We start from the raw sequence: 21,741 nt of genomic DNA on the forward strand, positions 1-21,741 counted from the left end.
ATTGGGAGCCAATGCAAAGATTTCAAATGACTAGACATCTGCGTTCTAGGACAGAGCATGAAGATAGCCCTAGCCGCAGAGTTCTGCACAACCTGCAGGCGCGTCAGTAGATAGTCCGGGATTCGCAGGTAAAGTCTATTGTCATAGTCCAACCAGGAAAGAACCAATGCCTGGACTACAGTTTTCCTGTGCATTACAGTAAGGAGGGGCAGAAATTGCCTAAGCATTTTCAGCACTCCAAAGCAGGAGCCAGCAACTTATTGTACTTGGGAGTTCATGGAAAGATTGTCATCCATTCTTACTCCCAGAGTCTTAACTGACTTCACCGAGGCTGGGGGGAGACATAACCTGGGGCCACCAATTATTCCATATAGTGTCTGGGGGAAGACTAAAAAGGACAATTTCAGACTTGTTGGGGTTACACTTTAGTTGGTGAAGTTGAAACCAAGAAAATACTTGTGAAAGACAAGCCTTTATCGTTTCACCATTTAGATCTGACTTTAACGTAATTTAATGTAAAGAGCAATTGAGTATCATCCGCGTACTAAACGATTTTGGCTCCATAAGCTTCAGCCAGATCTGCTAGTGGAGACATATAAAGGGTAAACAATGTGGGACTGAGAATCGATCCCTGCCGAACCCCCACCTTAAGTGATGGAATAGATGCAAAAAAGGAGGTGGACCAAACTCATTCCCTCCTATTTTCTAGAAACAAAGCAAACCACTGAAGTACCATAATCCGATACCCGCACTCCATCAGTTTGCTTTGGAGCTGTTCATGGGGTATTGTATCGAAGGCCGCAGAAAGATCTGACAATATCAATGTGGCCTTCCCTCCCTGATCTAGTGTCTCCTTGATGACTTTAGAGACCTATAGCACTGTGGTCTCGGTACTAAAGTTGGAACTAAACCCTGATTGTCTTTGATGGAAGATGAAATTGTATTCCACGTAGGTGGTAATCACTTCATTCACGTATTTTCCCAAAACCTTGAAAAAAAAGGAAGCAGGGATATTGGGCTATAGTTGGAGGCTTGCTCAGGGTCTGTTCTAGGTTTTTTTAATAGGGGCAATATTTTTGCCTTCTTCCAACTGTCAGGAACCTTACCGGTCTTTAGCGATAAATTCAAAACCTGATTGAGCGCAGGGTTGTTAATCTGCGTAAAAGCCACCATTATCTTGGCCGGCCACGGATCAGATGGAGATCCTTATTTTAGGGTCATCATTATTTCCAGGGACTTATCCAGGGATATAGGAGGGAAATGCATAAGTCGTGGACCCTTTGGCTGAAAGAGAGAGATGAAAGACGCTTGACTTTCACCTTCTGGCCTAGGCGTCTCTAAAAAGTTTCCTGTATCAGTTTTATTTTCTCAAGAAAGAAAGAGGCTAGATGATTAGTCCAGACTTCCACGTGGGTAAATATACTAGCTGTTACACAGGGGGCTAAAAACTCTTTAACTGTTTTAAAAATGTCCTTACTCTGGTTAGCAGACTGAGCTATTTTAAAGGAGAGGAAGAGTTTTTTCCCTTCAATTATTTCCTTATAATATTATTTTAATGCTAATTCCTATATGATTTTAGCCATGGGATCAAAGTATTTTCCGCCAAACCTGCTCCAAACGTTTACACTCCCTCTTACTATTTCTTAATGCGGCAGTAAACCAAGGTGCTGAAGCCCGTAAAGCTTTGCCAGGACGCTCCGTGAGAGGGGCAAGCTCGTCAGCTCGTAGTTGGAGCCAGTTTTCAAGTTCATCTGCATCCTCCTACACATTTTTTGGAAGGGGATAGGGTGCGTAGTAAAAATCATGGAGCGAGCGTCAACAATTATATGGCTAAATGGCCTATCTTCCCTAAGTTTTACTGGGGTTAGATACTGTTAGACCTGGCAGCATTGGCGTGGGTCTCCCTTCCATTTTTGCTGTTGCCTCATGTGTTTTTCTGGTGTTAGATGCTTTGGGAACTGTGTCACTGCTATTCAGTGCCACAGTGCAAGTGCTCCCTACTGTAAATTGATGTATTGATTAGTGGTTCCATGATTGGATATTTGGTTTACTTATCAGACCCTAGTACAGTGCACTGAGTGGTATTTGCTTGGCTAACCATTTGAGCCCGCCTCTGCTAGGTTGTGTATTCCTTGTCTGGGTTTGTGTGTGACAGGACTGGGGAATTCCAGGAGACAAGCTGGGGCAGCCCGGTGACGAATAGGGAGATCTGCATCTAAGATGGGAGGGAGGAGTTGCACTTGGGACCGGAATAGGGCTGGCCTTCCCTCCACAATGCCGTCTCCACCCCCTGTGGTGTGTCTGATGTCTCTGCCCTGCACACTGAAAGAAGAGAAGGAAGACTGTCAACTAAGTGCTCCTAGACTGTACTTGCCTTCTACAATGCTGGCTCCACCTCCTGTCGGGCGTCTGATGTGCCTGCCCTGTGCTGTGAAAGGAAAGGAGAAGTCTGGTAAACAGAGTCTTCAGACTGGCTTGAACTGGGCACAGAACCCTCTCCCCTCAGAGAACAAATGTTTTTTTTCTGAGCCCACGAAATTAGATCACTCCTGGAACTGACTAGAAGAAAACCTCTGCTGAAGAGAAGGAACCTGAAGAAACTGAGGAGAGACTATTCCCAAGCCGAAGTGCTGCTTGGGGATTGGCCTGCAGTGGTTGCCTGGCTGCCTAGAGAGGAAAAAGGACTTTGTGCATTTTACCTTTGCTTTTCAACTTGTGCTAAAAAGATCTCCAAGGGCTTGGAAGAGACCTTTTCCCCTGACTGAAGTCCCTGGACCAGTGGACTTCACCAGCCTTTGTGAATTGCTACTAATCCAGTGGCTACAAAGGCAGGGAGCTGTGACCGACTCTCAGGACCGGCCTGGGGTCCTGTTTGCATGGCACTGAGCAACTTCCGCCTCGAACAACGCAAGTTCTGTGCTCACCGACTCCGTCTCGTCGCCGTCAACGAGTAGTAGCCTGCACCGTGACTGGAAGGACACCGCAATGTGCAACGCCTCGCTACATCGACTCAAACTGATCTGACCAACGCGCCACTGCTGCTGACTTCGAGTCCTGTGACGCACCGGAGTTAGGCACCGCCTCACACACTTCACGACGCACCACCCGACTCGCACCGCTGCCCGGACTGACCGACGCCATCTCCCGAACTCCGGCTCGAACGCCGCACCGTAAAGCTGGAAGCACCGCAATGAGCAACGTCCGCCATGAACAACGCAAGCTCTGAGCTCACCGACGCCGTAAATGAGCTGTAGCCTGCACCGCAACAGAAGGGACACCGTGACCTGCAACGCTTTCTTTTCCTCTGTCGACATTTGCGTGGGTCTGGACTGCCGCGATCCGCTGGATTTGTTAGACTCTGTTTTCTTTGAGCACGCTGTAGCCGGACAAGGCTACCGACTCGCACATAACTTTGATTTACACCTTTTTAACCAGAACTCTTGAAATTTGATAGTACTGTGGATTCTTTTTGTCGTTTATTGGCCTTGTGGTAACTCAATATAATGTATAACTTATTTTTGATACAAAACCTTGTGTGGTGTCCATTTGTATTGTTGTCACTGGGTTACTGTATGTAGTCACAAATGCTTAACTTACATCGCCTCTGAACTAGCCTTGATTGCTCGCGCCACGCCGCCGAGAGGGTGAGCAGGGGTTATTTTAAGAGGGTAATTCCCTTGCCCTGACTAGAGGAGAGGGTCCCTGCTTGGCACAAGTACCTACCTGCGCCAACCAGAGACCCCCAATTCTAACAGATACCTTCCTAAACATAAACTCCAACCATGCATGATTGGTCCATACTAGCGGGACGGGGGCTAAAAATAAAATGTTATCAGTGGAAAAGACCTGTTCCAGAGTATGGCCTTTCTAGTGAGTTTTTGGAAAAATTACTCACTCAGTTATTACCCTCATGCTTAAAATACAAACAATATGTAGTAATAGGGGGTTTCAATGTTCATTTTGATGAAGAAAACAATTCTAAGGCAAAACAACTGGAAAAAGACATGCAGATTCTGCAATTAAGACCGTGAGTCAAGGGGCCCACACATATCACGGGTCACACACTGGATTTACTGTTTTCTAATATAGAATCCACCCTTGTCCAAGAGGTCAGACCTCTCATCTGGACAGACCATTAATTAATTTCATTCTCGTTCAGCCTAATGGCATCCCTAGTAAACACTCACACACCCTTGTCAGTGGCTAATTGAACCTGGTGGTTGGTCACTCCTGACTCATTTCAACTCCACTCCTCCCTTAATGATCCTAAGACAGTAGGTGCACTCCCCGTCAACATGGGAGTGGTAAGCTTTTAAACTGAGATCTTACACATACTGGACTAGTGCGCACCTAGGGTAAAACACAAACCTAATAGGAGAACACCATCTGAGAAATGGTATTTGCCTGAACTCAGGACACTGAAAAGAAGTTGTTAAATGCTGGAACACAAATGGAGATTGTCTAAACAGGATTTGGACTGGCTGGTATATAAGGTAGAGTTGGAAAGCTACAACAATGCCATTACGAATGCTAAGAAAATCTACTTCGCAAAGCAAATAAATGAGAACAGCAACTCGCCCAAAGAATTGTATAAAATAGTAAAAGAACTATGCATACCAGTAGGTCCCAAAACTTGCCTCCTTCAGAAGACTGTTGTGAGAAGATTAGCAATTTCGAGCGATATATGTGTTTCATTCAGTATTAAACCCTAAACAGAAACAATAGATTGGGATTACATGGTTCCCCACCCTGATGCTCTAGTTCGACTGGAACGGTTTTCCCCTTTTACAGAGGAACAGGTTGCAAAGGCAATGGGGGAAGTCAAATAAGGGTCCTCACTCGATCCATGCCCGCATTTTATTTTTTCTAGGATTATACTGGCATTATGCCCATATGAGCAATAGAATGCATATTCTGCACGTTTTCCTCAAGCCCAAAACCTATCGCTAGTGTGTCCCGCAGGGAGCCTCCCTGAGCCCCACACTCTTTAATGCCTGTGTATCATCTTTGGCTAAAATCAGTGAGAAATGGGGATTCAGCATCTGCTCCTATGTGGATGACACACAACTGGTCATTGCCCTTGAAGAAAGGCATGAGGACACCAGGATCAAGTTGAACAGCTGCCTCTCAGAGATGGCGACCTGGATGTCTGCTCACTGCCTGAAGTTGAACGCCAACAAATCAGAGATCCTGCTCTTTGGAGGAGCCCACCTAATCTGGAATGCATGTTGGTGGCCCCAGTCATTGGGAGCCGCTCCTGCACCCAAGCAGGTTGCAAAAAACCTGGGTATCCTTATTGATAACACTCTGACCTTGCAGGACCATGTCCGGGCTTTGTGCGGAAGAAGCTTCACCGCTCAATAGCTCCTAAAAATACTTTTCCCTTGGATTCCTATGGAATGCAGAAGAACAATCACACAAGCCCTACTTATTAGCAAGCTGGATTATGGTAAAGCACTGTTCGTGGGCATGGCTGATTATCTCTTAACACACCTGCAGGTGATACAGAATGCAACCAATTAGTGTGCAATAAAAATAGATATAGTTCAGCATCTGAATGCATGAGGCAGCTCCATTGGCTGCCCGTACATCAAAGAGCCAGATTCAAGCATCTGCGCCATGCACATAAGGCCCTACACCAATACGGTCTCAGAATTCTCCAAAACAAAGTACAATTCTATGCCCCTACAAGGTGTCTAGGTCATGTTATCTGGCACTGGCCAAGACAAAACGTATCAAGAAAGCAAGAGCTGGAGGCCAAACTTTTTCCCACCTGGTTGCAACATAATGGAATGAGCTACAGCTTGATCTATATCTCACTGATGACTAAATGGCATTCAGAAAGAAGTTGAAAACCCATTTGTTCCCTAAAGCCTAAATGCTGGATATAGTGGCAGTAACCATCATCCCACCTCTTCCCTACCTTAGGATCTTACCTCGCTAGCACTGTGATATTCTTTTTGGATGAATGTTGCGCTCTATAAATAAATAAACAAATAAATAAGTAGCTGGTAGTGCTTGTTCCAGGCTGTGAAGTAATGCCTTTCTTGTTTAGCACCCTTGAGTTTGCCCAACTTTTAGAGTCATGAACTGTGCATCCACAGACATTCCCACTGTGCCTTAACACTTTCATGCACAACCACAAGCAGGGTAAATTTGAGGGCAATCATGATTGTTCCTATCAGGCCGCTGTTTAATACAGATCTGCTGGGATGGCCAGTTGTGTAATAATGAAAATGTCTATATACTATAGGACTTCACTGTAATAACAGATGTTAGCATTTAACAATTTAATATATATGGAATGATGGAAGGCTGGGGCACATTTGTTTTAGTTAGTCCAAGTGGGGTTTGAGAGGCACTGTGGTGCCCGTGTTTTCACTGCTGATCCCAGCTGCCCTGCAAAAGCACAGACAGCTGCACAAAGGGGGCACTTTTCGTTGTTGGAGAGTCACAGAGAGGGGCTCAGGTGGCACAGTGGTGTCAGTGCTGATTTATTTTCACAGCTGCACCGCAATTAGGGGCAGCTGCAATGTTTAGGCCAAAGCCTTTGTTAGGAGTTGTTAGGATTAGGTCCCCAGTCCTCTTTTGTTGACCATGTCCAATGCCATCACATGACACGCCAGTAGCATAAAAAGGAGTCCTACCCTTATGTCCATGCTTGTTATTGCTATCTGTGGGTTCCTGTTTCCTGGCTCCAAGCTTCCTGTTGATTGCAGCAGTCTCTGCACGGGCTCGTGCAGAGACGTGGTTATTCCCCCTTTTTCTTATACCTTTTTTTTCATCCCCGTCCTTGGTTAGTTCCTGTTTCTGAAGCCTTGGTTCATGTAAATACCTCGTTCCTGCCCGCCCCGTTTATTCTTGCATTACCCCTTCAGTTAGGGTCCTTTTGAAGACTTCCAGCCCTTCCCGCTCCCCCCTTCACTTCCCCTTCTTGTTATTGATTTACTTCCCTCGTCCGTTTTGGGCGATCTTAGCCGGCATTCAGGGGCTCCTGTTTGTTAGAACCGCTCTCCTGTCACGGAGACGCGGTGAAAGTATCGGAGATTCGTGCGCATTGTGCTTTGGAGCGCGATCTGTCCGCATCGTTGTATGCGGAAGTGACGTTATCGTCCATTCCGCGAGGAAACCCGGCTGGGTTTTTCCTCTGTTTCAGACGTTAAGGAGCGGAATTGCTAAAGCGTCTGTGGAGCATTTTACCCCCCCTTTTCCCGTGGTCACACAATACAGGGGTTTTTCATGCCTGACGCATAGGTGTGTTTTTTACCCTGTAAGTGCCTATTTTTTGTCCCAAACCAAACACCCTTCCAAGACGGACAGTCTTGCACATCAGTCACCTGAGAGAGGTTATCTTGGGTAAGACTTTGACTGACTACTCCTTGAGGCGAAGCCTGCTCACACTATCGGTAAGTGTATGTGAAATGGTAATAATTGGATTATGGTCATATGCTCAGAGGTAGGAGTGGGGACTGAGAAACTATCATAGGACCTGTTTTGTGTTTCCCTTTGTATGCAGGTGCAGAAGAAGGAGGTGGGTGTACCTTGTACAGTACGTTCCCAGGGTGGAAGGTTTGGTTACCTTTTGATTTCCACCCTCTTTTCTGGGTCAGCAGCTTCCTCATTGTAACATTCAGTGAGTGGCTGGTGAGTCGGGGAAGTGGACTGGATTGATCCTCGTTCTGCAGTGTGTGGGTTGGGCAGGAGCCCAACAGGAGTCCCAGTCGGGACCCAGGAGGCACAGGGGTGCCAGCACATTGGTACCCTTGGTTTCTGCTGCAGTGGCAGCCTGCCCTGACATTTGGAACATAGGACATTTTGAGCCCTCTGAGAAGGCCAGTTGGCCAGAGGGTCAGTTGGGTTGGTAGAGTGCCAGGCCCTAATGTGATTTATGTGATGCCTAGGATAAATGTGAGTTATGAACCATGATTTATGCCTCTGATGTTTATGTGTAGGAGTTTATTGCAGAATGTGGTTTATGCTTGTGAGGTCAGTGCCTAATGTGGTTATGCCTAATGTCATGCTATGATATTTTAGGATAATGTGATAATGCTTAGGTCATTATGGTACCAGTAGTTACTGGTTGTGTGTTATGTTTACTACCTGCATTCTGATGGTTCTGACCATGGCCCGATTGGCCATATCATGTGTATATATACCCTGTGAATATTGCCTAGTGCCATTTGGCACAGTGGAAATGTGTGATTATGTTTCTAATGTGTTAATCATAATACAAAGGCTATTTTCAAATAACTTTGTGTAGAGTTTCTTTTGTAGTGTGCCTAGCGTGTTGCTGCTGTGTGTGTGTGTCGTGCAAATGCTTTAAACATTGCCTCTGGGATAAGCCTGACTGCTCGTGCCAAGCTACAAAGGGAGTGAGCAGGGGTTATCTTCAGCGTGTAACTCCCTTGCCCTGACTAGAGTGGTGGTTTCTGCCTAGCTTAGGCACAAGCCCTAGCCAACCAGAAAGCCCATGTCTAGTAGGCCTCTTTTTTCACAATTTTGGTAAAATGTTCGGAGGAGATAGCAGCATCGAAGATGCCATTGCAATATAATAAAACTATTACGAAAAACAAGTTAAATGGTATAGTAATCGTAATATTGACACAAACTAAACAGGCATATCAACAAAGATGAACGGCATTTTTATAAACAAAATAATTAAGATATGGATGTATGACGTTACAACGCATACTTTTACATCGCATGCCTTTACAACGCGGTTTTTACATCGCATACCATTACAACGCATAGTGCTTTTAGGCGCTGGATAGTGATTTATTTAATTTACTATTCCAACTCCAGTCCCCGTGGATAGTAGGGAAGGTGTTGGATAGTATATTAAATACATTCCCTATCCTAGAGCGCCCCCCAGCGCTATGCGTTGTAATGGTTTGCGTTGTAAAAGTTGCGTCGTAATGGTAGTGCGTTGTAAAAGTTTCGTTGTAAAGGATGTTTCCCTTAAGATATACATGATAAAGACAATCTGGCTATTAATACAAATTAAGCTAAAAACGAAATAACATATAAAAAAGAATAGGATGAAAGTGATAAGCAGAAAAGAAAAGCAGAAGAAAAAATAGGATCTGATATAAAACATCTTAATTATGACGTTTATTTAATTGATATAATCAAAAGATTGATCATATACTTCTGAGGTGATTTACTGAAGTAATTGAACTAAAGAAATCTACTATTTTCTCATTGTCAGTACTTTTCATATAGTCCGAAAAGTTTAAAAGAACCCATAAATCTTTTAAGGAAGGTGAGGGAGATTTACATTTAAGACTACAATTCACTTTATACCATAAGCCTAATTTCAATCCATATAAATTGTGAGTGTATTTTTAAATTTGTAGGTATAATGGTTTTTCCCGGTGACTATACATGACATCAGCAAATCGTGGGTGAGTTGACTAGCCTTGTGAGAAGATTCCACCACCTGTAGATCACTAACATAAAATATAATCTTTTGGAATTACCTCTGAACTGTCATTAGCATCTATGATGTTCAAGATATTACAGGTGAAACAGATTCTGCTTCAAGCACATTCCCACAAATCTGTTCAAATATATTGGGTTAATCTGTGTGGTCTCAGCCTCATCTCTTCTGAAACTGGAATTGCAGTAAATAAGCAGAGAAGAGGTCCCATCTTTGAATGCCACATCTTTAAATGATATTTGTAGTTATTTCAGCACAGCGTAAATTAACATAGCAGTTAACGGCGTACGTTTCATGGTTATGCAAATTTGGTGTTCCTGCATTACAATTTCATTGCTAAATCTTTTGCTGCACTGTGACCCATGCAGGTAAGAGCGGTGGGGCCGGGGGTGTGGGATTTCGATAAATGACCACGGGGGGAAAATAATTATTTATTTAATTTTTGCCTCTTGGACTTCTGTCGGAACCCCAAACCGCCCCACCGTTCTTACCTACACTGTCCGCAGCTGGACACGACAAGTATGGCCCTTGCCTACAAAATAAGATGAAGATGTTCAACAAGTCTCCATACACTGTGCATTGACTTTAATATACATGCTACATTTGATCTTCAATTTAAGAGTTTCTTTACCTCTTCATCTCTGTTTTTAATTACTGCAAGCTGAGAATCCATACGTCTGCAGTTATCTCTGCTGGCTGTCCAGTCGAGTGAGTCAATGGAAAAGAAATAACAATTTCCAGAGTGGTAGATCCAGTTACTGGGACAGTAAGTGCAGGATGGTGCTGTCAATGCAGAAAATAATAACATGTTAACGGGCATAGTATATTAATTGAACTCATTTTAAAAATCAAAAGCACTATTCATTTATTTCTGCAGAACACATATGCATTTTAATTTCAATTATTCACAGTTTCATAGATCTCAGAAGGATGATATATTTGCCATTGTTTCTGAGCCATCTAATCCTGACAGAGTAACAGTAAAAAATACCTGCAACTCAATCTTCTTGTGATGTGCTTAATTCTTTCTTTATTGACAAAAGTATTGCTATTAAAGCTGCCATTTCTCCAAGTCCCTCTCCTGGTAACCAACCAGGCACGGCCAGAACTTTTACTCTTTGACCGAATACCTATTATCAGCAAGGAACTCTTCTTTAACCTGATGACTAAAATAAAATCTCGCTCTCCCTCTGATAGTTGTCCCCCTCAAGTCCTAAAGGAAGCATTTCTTGCACTCTCTGACCCTGCTCTATCTTTACATAATGACTCCCTAACACACCGCCTCATATCAATAGCCTTTAAAGAAGCAATTGTATTCCCACTTCTTAAGAAAACCGGTGCAGACCCATTTGTTCTGACATATTATTGTCACATCTGCTTCCTTTTTGGCCAAAGTGCTGGAAGCCCATGTCGCCAACTGCCTCTGTTTTTTCATCGACCAATCTCATTTTCTCGATCCACACCAGGCTGGCTTCTGCCCTTCGTGCTCTACTGAGACAGTAATTCTGACCATGCTGGATGAAATATGGGAAGAGGCTGACAAAGGCACCACACAGGCACTAATTTATCTTGATCTATCCGCTGCCTTTGACACTGTCAACCATGAACTTCTTGTGGATCGTGTTGAGGCCCTGGGTGTTCAGGTAACTTGAATAGTTAGCGGACTTTTGGGATTCATGCTTCCAATTGTTCTGTATCTCCCAATACAGATCTCCTAAAGTCAAACTGACCTGCGGTGGGCCTCAGGGATCATCCCGGTACCACCACCTGTTTAACCTGTATTTTCTTCCACTGATACAGTCTTTGAGGAAAATAAATGTGGGCACCTTTAACTATGCTGATGATATGCAACTTATTTTTGTAATCAACAAAACTCCGGATTCAACTTCGAATCTCCCAAAAATCATGTTGTTCATCCGTAACTGGAAGAATAGCAATCATTTAAAATTAAATCCAGACAAGACAGAACTTATTCTGGTTGGAGGTTCTCAAAACCCATGGAACTCAAACTTTTGGCCTGCTGAGCTAGGCACCCCTGTCGTATAGTTCCCAGGAATCCCCAGGACCTGCGCATTTGGACGACCTACACTGGGGGCTTGGTGTCCGAACCGACTCCAGACACCCCCACAGAATACATCAGCCATTAGACCAGCTAGCTCTATAGTGCCACTACCACTCCCCTGTAACCTACAGTGCCATAGGTAGTTTCTGAGAACCACTGAACATGCCAACCCTGATTCCTCAGGGTTCTTGGAAAACAGTAAAGTACCTTTCGATCAGTCACTCGTGCTTACTTGTTCTCAAGAAATTCCCAGTCTGACAATTGGGACATATTCAATAAGTATTGATTGGTCAAGCATCAGTCTCGTGTGAAACATATTTGCTGCGACAATCAAAAGACGAAGCATACGAAAGTGATTGCAAATACCAATATGGAAAACAGTAGATACATTTCTACCATAGCGCTAAAAAGATGAACATGGGTAGCTCATATAAAACAGTAGCAGTTGCATACTCCTTCAATGCGCACCTTACCTAAATTAGTTTAATGTACCTAACCTAGATATGTAGGTGTAGCAAATATATGTGCATATATGTGTGCTAAGATGTAGCCAAGAATCCCCATTGGAAGTACCAACCCCTCCATATTATACTAGGCTAAGGTAGAAGAGCCCTTCACCTGAGCCGGAAGGGTAGGGAGGTATTCCCAGGTGTGGATATGACCTCCCGAATCCAATACTAATCATCAAAGGTATCCCATCCAATGTAATGAAAGCTCCGCACTAAACACTTGTGGCGTCAACTGCTCAAGCAGGTGGAAGGAAGCAATTCCTTTTTGTTAAATAACCCTCACAGTTTCTATTAGTGTTATGTTTCATCATTGGGTTCACCCTGACTCCTAAAGTTCAGGGTGAGCTCTACCATATTTCAGGGAGCACTTGAGAGAGATAGGCCATGGGGTCCAAAGATTAAAACTCCTCCTCCGTCTCCAGGTATCCCTTTAATAATGGAGTTGCAGAGTATATTAAAACGAAGTCAAAAGGGGGTCATTAGGAGGTAATGGTCCAATGACCCTAATGCCGTGCCAACATGTTTCAGCCCTAATAGATGGCCCATATGGGTCCTGGGCTTTTCTTCTTGGGTATTCAGTGGGGGTGTTTGCCTATCTTGTTCTCAATTGAGGGGGCAAAAAGCTGCACTCTTGTGAAAATGTGGAAGGGATATTTATCTCCCAACCATTTCTGTAGTGTTTTTTGTCTGCTTGTAAGAGAGAAATATAGTGAGAATAATCATATTGTACGTTTTGCCCTGCACACAGTACACCCAAGTAGTTCCAGCATACTGGGTGCTGCAATGTGCTCTCATTCCCTTAAATGTTTGTGATCTGTGATCAAACAAGCTTTCTTGGGATCGTGTTGTCCCATAGAGTGGCAATTAGCGGCATGCGACATTTAGTCGCATCTATATATGCAAGTCAATGACACTATACTGTTAAAAACTCCTTGGTAATACTTTCACTGTAGCATCACAAAACATCCCGCAACTTCAATTTCACATGTACACTTCAGGGCATGAAATTAATCTCCTTTTCACTCGTGATTATTCTTACATGCAGAACATCTTACCTATTCAGGAGGATTTAATGTGTCTCAAGGGACTGCGGTTAGTGTGGGTAGCCTTGTAGTCAAACTCTGGGTAATTGCAAGTTTGAAGTAGAACCGGAGAAAAAGACAAGAAGAGACTTGCTCTGTTAAGATCATGTGGCCCCTTCGCAATCAGAAGAAGCCTCATATCCCCAATTACTTCCTCAAAGGTCCTACCCCTCCGCCACACCTACTTGGTCCTCGGTTCTCCCGGCATTTGCAGTTCCACCTGCTGGGGACGCTGCTTATAAAAGCTTCTTGTCTGCACATCTCCTCCCTGTACGGGATGCGGAGCCCTGCCCCCGGCGGGTCTGTATGACATCATTTCCATGTGTCCCAGTTGGGACTACAGAAAATAGGGTGCCTCATGGGGGATGAAGCCCCTAGCACTGGGTAACCATGGTTATAGGCAGACACCTGAATGTTCAGTTTGTGTAGACACATTTATTTCACTTCTCAACAGAATGGGCAGTAGGTTTGGTGGCTATGATTGCGCGTCTGACTGTGCTCTTATGCTCACTTATTTGTTCCTTCACCTTCCTAGTCATGCCAATGTATTTGGCCTGGCAGGGGCACGTGATCATATATACTGTGTTCTCTGTATTACAATTTGTATGGTCCCTTTGTTCCCATAGACGAGCCAGACCCAACTCTACCCTAGTGGTGTGAGAGGGGATGTATGTATGTCATTACATCGCATACTAATACCACGCATGCCATTACAACGCGGGTATTACTACGCAATGTCAATGACATCGCATTCCAATACATCGCATACTTTTACCACGAGTATGCCATTACAACACAAAGGCATGCGTGGTAAAGCTATACTCGTGGCAAAAGTATGCAAGGTAAGTGACAACCCAACCCCTACACCTACACAACACACTACTTAGTTGCTCCTGAGGCTCAGCCGGGAGCTAGGACGCAGTAGTGTTGGTTTTAAACTTTTGTACTGTTTTACTCTGTTTCATTGCACTCGTGTCATTTTAAAATACTAATGTAGCTGCTCCTGAGGCGGAAAGCCTAGAGCCAGGTCTCACACGCTGCTACAAGTTTTTAATTGCTCTCTGTTTTGTTGGCCGCTCATCGACCGAGAGGTAGTGTGCTGAACAAAAAACTCCTACCAGACGTTGGGAAGCTTTTGCCTGTTCCACCGATTAGGTGCGGAATTGACATCTCCCGCGCAGAGTGGCCGCCGGTAACCTCTATGCCCACCTCGGAGGTGGGATGCGGCGGGCGCGGCCTAGATTGGTGACACGACCTGCAGCTGCTTAAAATAATATGGGCTTGCTACCGCGCAGTGGTCGCGAGCAGCGGGCGCGCCATGTGCGCACCGGAGATGTGCCAGAGGTAAGCCCGTCTGTGCCCGTCCGGGCCAGTCTGAGCCCTGAGGCCAAAACTCCTGGTCCGTCTCCTGATAATTCTTCCCCTAGGATAGTCTTCTCAGATCGGTTGAACATTCGAAAGACAACGAGGGAACCGGGAGGTGGCATGTTAAACTGTTCTCATCACTACCCTCCCCAACTAGAAGGCCCTGTGGCATGTAAACACGGCGCGTTTCAAGGGGCTATGCAGATTAACCTGATGGGTCTTACCGGCCAGGAATCCGTCTCTCCTCCGCGAGAGCGCACCTTCATTTTGTGCAATGTACGCTCCTTGGCTGGACACTCCTTTGAGATATGGGACATGATCAGTTCATATTTGCCAGAAATCTGTTTTCTGACGGAAACGTGGGTGAACACTTACAATTTCCCTTTGATTAATATAGCCATTCTTGAGAACTATAAAATTATCCATCTGGACAGGACGAGGAAATCAGGGGGAGGGATAGCGATTGTTTGTAAAAGCCATATAAATATTGCTTGGGTCAATATGCTAATGGACGACAGTATGGAAGTAGGGATTTTTAAAGCTAATTTTTCGCCGTCAGAGAGCTGGACGGGGGCCCTAGTTTATCGGCCCCCGGGTCCTAAGGCCGACTTTGTAAACAATCTTGTGGATCTGATTGCCACACATGTCCTTGCTGTAAATCAATTCCTACTCTTGGGTGATTTTAACTTTCACGGTGAGCTACTCTCCTCTCCGGAATTGAGTAAGCTCTTTTCAGACTTGGAACAGCTGGGGCTCTCACAGAGAGTCCAGGGAGCTACACACAATGGTGGTCACACATTGGACTTAGTCTTTACTAACATCGACTCTCTTAGCTGTGATCCCCGGCTCCCCTCACGTGGACAGACCACGCGATGATCAAGTTCACGCTGGCCCTTAGTGGGCCGAGCCCCTTAGGTCACCCTTTGGAGAGGGGGAAACACCTCCCGCGTCAGTGGAATAAGCTATCGCTACAGAGTTTTGAAGCCGAATTCCTGGCGTTGCCCCCGCCGAAGGATCAAGATGCATCAAGGGCCCTGAAGGGCTTTAGGGAGAGCCTGGAACATGTTTTAGATACCATTTTACCTGTAAATAGGCAGACCAGAGACCCAGTCGAAGCCGTCGCTCAGCCAAATGGTACTCGCCCGAACTCAAGCAGGAAAAAGCTGCCTGTAAGAAGCTGGAAAGAATATGGCGACGAAACAAGTATTTACAGTCAAAGGTGTCATTTAAAGCTGCACTGGTGATTAACATCATAATCTCAAGGCAGCTAGATGTCAGTTTATTGTAAGTCAGATCGAAAGGGCAGATAATTCATCGAAAGCCCTCTTTGACATCGTAAAGGGTTTCACTACCCCGGATGCTTGTAAATCGTCATCCATCGAATCCCAAGAGTTATGTGACTCTTTGGCTGACTTTTTTCAACAAAAAATTGATAAAATCTATGCCAATTTCCCTACTTAAGCTCAGGGCTCCCCACTACTGGATCGCAGGCCAGGACACCGCCTTGGGCAACGAGACTGCTCACTGGAATCTTTTTCCCCGATCTCCCTCCTAGAGACACAAAGAGCCTTGGAGGTGGAGAAATCAGGCTCACCTGCAGATCTCTGCCCCCCTAAGGTCATGTCATTGCTCTCTACCATTGTGGCCCCCACCATTCAAAGGATCTTTAATCTTTCAATCCTGGAAGGTGTGGACCCACTATCCTGGAAGGAAGCCTTTGTCCGCCCCATACTCTAAAAGCCCACGGCAAACCCTCAGGATTTAGGTAACTATCGCCCTATCTCCCTGTTACCATTATTGGGGAAAATATTGGAGAGCTTCATAAACCAGCAATTAAATAGGTATCTAGAGTCAAACACAATCTTGCACCATTCTCAATCTGGGTTTCGGCGGGGTTTTAGCACCGAAACAGCCTTACTGATGGTAACAGACTCCCTAAGGATGACCATAGACGTTGGGGGCTCGGCAATCCTGGTCCTGCTTGACCTCTCCCATGTTAAGCTCGCGGAGAGGTTGAGAGCGGCAGGCATACAGGGCTTAGCCCTCAAGTGGCTGTAGAGTTTTTTGCAGGACAGATACCAAACGGTCACCATGGGCCCGTATAAATCCAAAAAAAACTCAGCTGGACAAGGGTGTCCCCAGGGCTTCTGCCTTAGCCCCACCCTTTTTAATATTTATCTGGCTCCACTGGCGAGTGTGGTGGAAGCCCTGGGGTTTGAGACGGTGTCTTACGCCGATGACACCCAGCTGGTGTGCAGCTGCGGGCCAGACGTGGCAGCCGATAGACTCCGTTTTCGCACTGGTATGATGGAGATCGCAAATTGGATGGCCAATAACTGCCTCCAATTGAACCCGAGCAAGACAGAAATCATGCTGTTGGTTAAAGCCGAGGAATCCTGGTCCCCGGATTGGTGGCCAGCACAACTAGGCTCGCCCCCTTCGCCATCTCAGAGTGTGAATAATCTGGGCATCAAATTAAACCACACCCTTACAATGCAAGATCACATTTCCTCGGTAGCTGGGGCGTGTTTCTATAGATTAAAATTATTACGGAAGATCCTTCCTTTTATCCCCATGACACATCGCAGAACGCTGACTCAGGCAACAATTATTAGCCGGCTGGATTACGGAAACGCGCTGCTTGCTGAAGTAGGTGCAACACACATAAGGAAACTGCAGGTCATTCAGAATACGGCTGCTAGGCTGGTTCTGAACCAACCGGCGGGCACTCTTTCTTTGCCTCTACTGAGAATCCTACATTGGCTTCCAGTGAAGCAAAGATCCTTTTTTAAAGTTTGCTGCCTGATCTTCACGGCTCTCCAGGGCCGCGGACCACGGTATCTCCAACTAAAGCTGAAAAAATACACACCCAACCGCCCACTGATGTCTAGTTCGCGGCATCTTCTGCATGTCCCTCGCATCAAACGAAGTAGGACTGGGGGTAGGGCCTTCTCTTACCTGGCCCCTAAGTATTGGAATAGTCTCCCTGTGACCCTTCGAGACATCCCCTCCTACCAATCTTTCAGGAAATATCTTAAAGCCCACTTGTACCAGTTCTAGTTGTCCTGCTATGCCTCTTGTGACTGCGACCGAGAAAAAAGCGCCGAGATGCCCCTCGGTGATTCACGCGCTATACAAGCAAGAATAACATAACATAACATAACATAACTACTCCCACCCCTACACTACCCTAAACCCTAAAACACTACTACGCTACCCACACTACTCCCACCCCTACACTATCCCAACCCCAAAACACTACCAAACTACTACACTACCCACACTACTCCCACCCCTACACTACCTTAAATCCTAAAACACTACTACGCTACCCACACTACTCCCACCCCTACACTACCCTAAACCCTAAAACACTACTACGCTACCTACACTACTCCCACCCCTACACTACCCTAACCCAAAAACACTACCACACTACTACACTACCCACACTACTCCCACACCTACACTACCCTAAACCCTAAACCCTAAAACACTACTACGCTACCCACACCACACCCACCCCTACACTACCCTAAACCCTAAAACACAACTACGCTACCTACACTACTCCCACCCCTACACTACCCTAACCCAAAAACACTACCACACTACTACACTACCCACACTACTCCCACCCCTACACTACCCTAAACCACTACTACCCTACCCACACTACTCCCACCCCTACACTACCCTAAACCCTAAAACACTACTACACTACCCACACTACTTCCACCCCTACACTATGCTAAACCCTAAAACACTACTACGCTACCCACACTACTCCCACCCCTACACTAACCCAACCCAAAAACACTACCACACTACTACACTACCCACACTACTCCCACCCCCTACACTACCTTAAACCCTAAGACACTACTACGCTACCCACACTACTCACACCCCTACACTACCCTGAACCCTAAAACACTACTACGCTACCCACACTACTACCACCCCTACACTACCCTTAACCCTAAAACACTACTACGCTACCCACACTACTCCCACCCCTACACCACCCGAGCCCCAAAACACTACCACACTACTACACTACCCACACTACTCCCACCCCTACGGATGTATGACGTTACAACACATGCTTTTACCACGCATGCTGTTACAACGCAGTTTTTACAACGCATACCATTACAACGCATAGCGCTTTGGGGTGCTGGATAGTGAATAGTTTAATTTACTATTCAAACTCCAGTCCCCGTGGACACTAGGGAAAGTGTTGGATAGTAAATTAAATCTACTCCCTATCCTAGAGCGCCCCCCCCAGCGCAATGCGTTGTAATGGTTTTCGTTGTAAAACCTGCGTTGTAAAGGCACTGCGTGGTAAAAGTTGCGTTGTAAAGGATGTTTCTCACCCCGACACTACCCTAAACCCTAAAACACTACTACGCTACCCACACTACTCCCACCCCTACACTACCCTAAACCCTAAAACACTACTACGCTATCCACACTACTCCCACCTCTACACTACCCCAACCCAAGAACACTACCACACTACTACACTACCCACACTACTCCCACCTCCTACACTACCCTAAACCCTAAAACACTACTATGCTATCCACACTACTCCCACCCCTACACTACCCCAACCCAAAAACCCTAAACCACTACCACGCTACCCACACTACTCCCACCCCTACGCCTACCCTAAACCCTAAAACACTACTACACTACCCACACTACTCCCACCCCTACACTACCCTAAACCCTACAACACTACTACGCTACCCACACTACTCCCACCCATACACTACCCTAAACCCTACAACACTACTGCGCTACCCACACTACTCCCACCCCTACACTACCCTAAACCCTAAAACACTACTATGCTACCCACACTACTCCCACCCCTACACTACCCCAACTCAAAAACACTACCACACTACTACACTACCCACACTACTCCCACCCCCGACACTACCTTAAACCCTAAAACACTACTACACTACCCACACTACTCCCACCCCAACACTACCCTAAACCCTAAAACACTACTACGCTACCCACACTACTCCCACCCCTACACTACCCTAAACCCTAAAACACTACTACACTACCCACACTACTGCCACCCCTACACTACCCTGAACCCTAAAACACGACTACACTACCCACACTACTCCCACCCCTACACTACCCTAAACCTTAAAACACTACTACGCTACCCACACTACTCCCACCCCTACACTACCATAAAACACTACTACGCTACCAACACTACTCCCACCCCTACACTACCCTAATACACTACAATAAACAAACACTACACTACCCTAAAACCTAAATCACTACACTACATAAACATTACATTACCCTCCCTAATACACTACACTAAACAAACACAACACCACAACACACACTAAAACGTTTTAAAAAAACACTACATTTAAACTACCCTAAACCCTACGAAAGTAACCCCCACCCCATGCACAACCCCCCTTACCTCTCTCCTCTCCAGCGTCGCCGTCGGATCCTGCTTCCTCCTTCCTGCTTGCTTCACGTCGTTGTGAAGAAACAGCCTAAGTTTCCCCACAACGACGTGGGTAGCCGCCCCTGCCGCCGCCATTACACATTAAATCGCATGCGTTGTAAAAGGACATGCGATGTAATGGTATGCGTGGTTTTACCACGCGTTGTAACTTCGCATGCGTTGTAATGCATGCGATGTAAAAGCAACGTGTGGTAAAACCCGCGTTGTAATGGTTGTTCCCCGTGAGAGGTGAACCAGCAAACCACACACGAGCCACAGGGGTAATGGACCTTCACCTATGGTTGGTTCCACAGCATAAGTTGGGTATTTTGTTTCTGTTACTAACTGTCAGTGTGAATCAGAGTGTTCCTAAGGCTTTTGTTACATCTAAATGAGAACATGGGTTTTTCAAATGTCAGTTTGTTTGAAGTGAGTATATGCCATTTGTTGTTAAATATTTTCTTTATGGCATTGGATGCCGAATTGGAAGTGGTGACACATATTAGTACTTCATTTTCTCTCTTTGTATTTGTTTCTAACAGGTCTGCACGTGGTGTGTTGCGAGAGCTTTTTCGTGCCTGCTCAATCACCTTATTATGGTATGATTTCTCCTGTAGTTTCACAGTGAGTCTATCAGCCTTCTTGCTGTAATTTGCTAGGTCCGAGCAGCTCCTGCGTATTCTTAGGTACTGTCCGAATGGGAGGTTTTCCCTCAGTGAACATGGGTGAGCACTGTTAAAGTGTAGTAGGCTATTGCGATCTGTTGGTTTTGTATATAGCTTATTCTTCAATTTCCCAGTCCAGAAATGACACCCTCATGTTGTTAGTTGACATTGTGAAGCGCAAAGAAGGATTGAGGCTATTTATCCAATCACAGAAGGATGCTGTACTGTCTTGATCTCCATGCCGTATGATTACTAAATCTTCTATTTATCATAACAGGCTGCGGATTCCACCTTCATATGGGTTATTTGACCAAATGTGTTCCTCCTCCAGCTGGCTCATGTAAGACATACTAGGGGCAAAAGTGCTGCCCATTGAAGTCCCATGTACTTGTTGGTAGGGTTGGTCAAACCTAAAGAAGTTCTCCATAAGGGCCATAGGCATGTGTTCCATGATCCACTCTACAGGGGCCTCTCAGGGCCAATCTTGTGCATGCAGTATATTCTCAATAACACGTAAGCTTTCCTCTAGTGGAATACTGGTTGTTAGAATCCTCAAGATCCCTCATTGGCTGAGGTAGGTACAACAGGCCAAGCAGGGACCCGTGAGCCCCAACTTTAGAGAAAAGATAGGTTGCCTCCAGAGATAGTTCTGCTCCAACCCCTTGGTACCTTGGCATGAGCAGCCAGGCTTATCTTCTAGGCTTAATGTGTAAAGTATTTGCAATTAAGCTAACAGCATTCCAAAAATGACACCACAAATAGACTTCACACGAGTTTCACAGAAAACAAGTATATATTTATAAAACGATATACGATGCTACCACACAATACTAAACTAACTGGCCTATTATTATTGAGCTAATCTAAACAATCTTACATAATCCTTATGTCGTAATATGCAGTTTGGTATGCAACAGTCAGCTACTTCACAACATAAGAATAATGCATATCGTAATACGGGTATCTGGCGATTTGTCCTGTCACTGTAATGCACTGCGTAAAGCAACAACGTGGTTAACTGTTATGCCCCCATAATGCAATGCATGCGGTCCCCCTTCAGGTACTCTGGTGAGAAAAAGCAATGCAACGTGTAATACAGTTAACAGGCAATTTGTT

The 21,741-nt window shown here is 45.4% G+C and overlaps 1 protein-coding gene across 2 annotated transcripts in view; it reads right to left on the bottom strand.

Annotated features, from left to right (window-relative positions):
- Positions 1–21,741, bottom strand: part of LOC144770368 (CD209 antigen-like protein C) — a 233,071-nt gene that overhangs the window by 22,049 nt on the left and 189,281 nt on the right. For both annotated transcript variants that reach the window (XM_078654835.1, XM_078654834.1), the window contains one exon: positions 10,071–10,222. In XM_078654835.1, the coding sequence (XP_078510961.1) occupies positions 10,071–10,222 (152 nt within the window). The remainder of the gene's footprint in view (positions 1–10,070; positions 10,223–21,741) is intronic.

This window comes from Lissotriton helveticus, chromosome 7 (assembly GCF_964261635.1).
Source record: "Lissotriton helveticus chromosome 7, aLisHel1.1, whole genome shotgun sequence".
NCBI classification, from domain to species: Eukaryota; Metazoa; Chordata; class Amphibia; order Caudata; family Salamandridae; genus Lissotriton; species Lissotriton helveticus.